The 3,719-nt window shown below is 43.1% G+C and overlaps 1 protein-coding gene across 1 annotated transcript in view; it reads left to right on the forward strand.

The window, feature by feature from the left end:
* Positions 1 to 3,719, forward strand: part of Pmar_PMAR011486 (3-dehydroquinate synthase, putative) — a gene marked incomplete at both ends in the record, with an annotated part of 17,634 nt that overhangs the window by 7,830 nt on the left and 6,085 nt on the right. The window contains 8 exons of the mRNA XM_002773602.1: positions 96 to 178; positions 230 to 376; positions 793 to 862; positions 1,647 to 1,809; positions 2,231 to 2,386; positions 2,439 to 2,560; positions 3,284 to 3,385; positions 3,432 to 3,503. Coding sequence (XP_002773648.1) covers positions 96 to 178; positions 230 to 376; positions 793 to 862; positions 1,647 to 1,809; positions 2,231 to 2,386; positions 2,439 to 2,560; positions 3,284 to 3,385; positions 3,432 to 3,503 — 915 coding nt within the window. The remainder of the gene's footprint in view (positions 1 to 95; positions 179 to 229; positions 377 to 792; positions 863 to 1,646; positions 1,810 to 2,230; positions 2,387 to 2,438; positions 2,561 to 3,283; positions 3,386 to 3,431; positions 3,504 to 3,719) is intronic.

Below are 3,719 nucleotides of genomic sequence, written 5' to 3' on the forward strand. Positions count from 1 at the left end.
GGGAACTGATTGAAGAATGTGTTCCTAGCCATACGTGGAAAATTGAAAATGAGTTCCCCTCGGGCCCCCCTGGATGATTTCGTGGTTTCTTGTAGGGCGAGAGTTGTATTACAAACGTGGCCAACCAGCGAGTAAAGGAGTGTGATCGAATAGCAGCGATGGCTGAGAATATTAATTTGTGAGAAAATGGCTGTACAATTTCGTGGCGCGCGGTCATGCCTAGTGGTAGGTGTTTCCACTCTAAAGTGGCTGAGGAGCGTCCGGATGGTCTCGTCATACACGGAGGCTCGCCTGTCGTTGATGGACTGCAGTCGGTGACTACAGACAGCCACGACGACCATAGGGTGGCGATGGCGATTGCTGTGCTCGCCACGAGGTCAGTAGTTTACCCTGTATAGTAAATTTTGAAATCGGCGTATTTATGGAGTTTCAACCGTTTCACGTGAAGTGGCTGGAAAATGCGATATTCGCGGTGATATGCAGCAGTCGTGAAATGTGTTTTTCACTAGTGTTTTTCATATCACTAGGGTGAAGTTTCCATAATGTAATGTTGTTAATGTTAATCGTTTGCAGGGAATAACATTGGAGTTTCACGACCCGTATAACGGTAAATGGCGTAAAACTCAGTGAAAAAACGCGATATTCGGGGTGATATGCAGTAGTCGGATAATATGTGGTTTTCATTAGTGTTTTTCATATCACGGCCACCCGTGAAACTCCAGTGTAGTAATTTTATAATTTTTCACGCCGATATTTTCGTAGTGTAGTGTGGTACGCCATAGTGTGTTGCAGATTCCCACCAGAAATGGTATGCATTAGTCAGCCGAGGTGCGTGGAAAAGACTTTCTCGGATTTCTGGGATGTAAGCAGCGGTCGCTCGGTCGTTGAGTTTCACCCTAGTGATATGAAAAACACATTTCACGACTACTGCATATCATCACGAATGTCGGAATATTTTTCACAGGGTTTTACGCCACTTCACGTAAACTGAGTGCTGATAGTTTGGGGAGTACACATATGTCATCAACTACATGTGTTGATGAAATGTGTATGGAAATTCTGAGAAAATTCAGAGGTCTTGTTGGTTTTTGGATGCCAAGTATAAGAACCATAGCTTCTATACGAGTTTCTATACGAGTTTATATACGAGTTTTTATATGAGTTTATATACGAGTTTATATACGAGTTTATATACGAGTTTATATACGAATTACGTTAGAAGTATAGTACGCGCAATTTAAAGAGGATCCGATTTCGTGTGACAGCATCAACTTTTTAACCACTGCTCATAACAACCGGAAATTTTGTATAGGAACTCTCTGAATATGATTGTATACGGTATTTCTACCAAAGTTCGTATATAGACTGTTATAGTTAGAAAGGAAACTCCTGAGCCCAGGTGAGGAAAGCGAACATTTGTTGCAGCACAGCTTCCCTCGTATGATATTGTTATATTGGATAAGCCATCTATTTGAGGGTATCATACGATTTGTATGGCACCCCTCAAATAGATGCGAATATCATATCAATCGGTTGTATCATACGGATATCATTTTTCATATATAAACCTGATATCAGTAGTATCGCATTACTACTCACATGTGGGTGTTGCTCACTTGGTAGAAGATGAAGGGCTGTGCGTGCAGGTCCTCGAGCTACAGTTGGGCATTACACCAGTGTCGGCAGCCCCCGATGAGAATCGATGTGAAGGTGGCTATGACGATGTGGCGATGGATGGGGCTGGGGGACTCTCACCACCGAGGAAGGTGTTCCTCATTGGTATGAGGAACTGTGGGAAGACCAGTATAGGTAGGGGGGCGTGGAGTAGCTTCGACTCACTCGATGTAATAACAAGTGAAAAACCGGATATTCGCGGTGATATGTAGGAGTCGTGAAATATGAGTTATTATATAGTGATTATAAAGTCCATATATGATAACATTGGAGTTTCACCGCCCTAGTGATATGAAAAAAACTAGTGAGAAATATATTTCACGACTATTACATATCGCGACTTTCGCGTTTTTCGCGGAGTATTACGCCACTCCACGTAAAACGGCTGGAACTGTACTGTTATATATTATATTATGCTTGGTTATAATATCACGAGTTTGTTGAGTAAACAAAGTTTGTATCATGGGAACTTCTTTTCTAACAGATTCTACTTGTGATTAAATTCGTGTTGTAATTGTTTCATAGGCGGCTGATGATACTGTTGATATTATTTTAGGCCGCGAATTGGCATCTGCCTTGGCTGGAGGTTTCTGGACATGGACGCTGAGTTGGAGAAGGAGCCTCGGCGTGACGCTGTCGCAGTTTGTGAAGGAAAAAGGATGGAAAGAATTCCGTCGAGTAGAAGTGCAGCTACTGCAGTCAGTTTTACAAGGTGAGCGTGGCTCGACCCACAGGGGGGGGAGGGCTGAGGGTATTCTCATCAGGTGAGGAGGAGCGTTGTATTATCTCTTGTGGTGGCGGTATAGTAGAAATGCCGCAAGCTGTGAGCATTCTTGGGCAACAGCGCTATGTTGTGTGGCTGAGAATGGATGAAGACGATGTTGTGGTAGGTCCCATAGGCTATTTTGTCCAAGTGAAAATTATGCGTTGGTTTAATGGAGTTTCACTAGTGATACGAAATACAAATTTCGGGAGAACAATCGTGTATACGTCTGTTTACTTCACGGAACTCCGCGGTGAACGGGTGAAACTCCAATACATGAATTGTATGATGAGTTCATCACTACAGTAAATGATTTTGATCGTCAGCTGCGAGCGCCGCGACCGAGTGATATTTCTGAAAACCCACTGTGGGTGTTTATATACTATCTGAATAGGACTATATAATCATAAGTAATGGAGTTCCACCCTAGTGATATGAAAAACACTAAAGAAAAACATATTTCACGACTATTGCAAGGCGCAAATATCGCGTTTTTCACGGAGTTTTACGCTACTTCACGTAAAACGGGTGAAACTCCAGTAGATATATCCTATACACGTACTCCTGGCTTGGCCTCCCATTTCGGAGCTGCTGAGTTCACAGCTACCATCTGCGTGGTATGAGGAGTGCTGTGATATAGAAAAATTGAAAGCTCGATATATCATCAAAGTAAAAACATCTATAAATGAAAGATAATGGAGTTTCACCATTTGTTTTACGTGAAGTGGCATGATACTCCGTGAAAAATGCGATATTCGCGGTGATATGTTTTTCACTAGTGTTTTAATATCACTAGGGTGGAACTCCAGTGAATATCTCGTGAAAACCCAACGTCTCTGTTATCAGGCAGCTAATACGGGGCCGGACGGTAAGCCCGCGTATGGCGAGCCTGTTGAGGACGTATACAGACGGCGAAGGGATAAATTCGCTGAGGCGAGCAAATACGAGGTAGGGACTTCCTCACTTCTCAGACGAGTTGAAATTGGAGTGGTAGGTTCATCTTCCTCGCCGACCAGCTGCTGTGGAGCAGTTGCCAGCTCATGTTGCTTCATGTCGGTCTATGGCAGTAAGGATCCTCCAGTCTTGGCTGAATCGCCTTGATCGTCTTGGGGAGGAGGGCCGACCGCCTCTACCAGAAAAATATAGTGAGCGCATCGCTGAGGGTATCGGTGTTAGTGCTCTTCACCGTAAATCTATAAGTTTATAGTATATACTACTGGAACATTGTATATTATGTTTAGTAATAATCCTATACAGTATGTATATGTATAATCGTATATAG

This window comes from Perkinsus marinus, assembly GCF_000006405.1.
Source record: "Perkinsus marinus ATCC 50983 genomic scaffold scf_1104296958712, whole genome shotgun sequence".
In the NCBI taxonomy this organism is placed as follows: Eukaryota; Perkinsozoa; order Perkinsida; family Perkinsidae; genus Perkinsus; species Perkinsus marinus.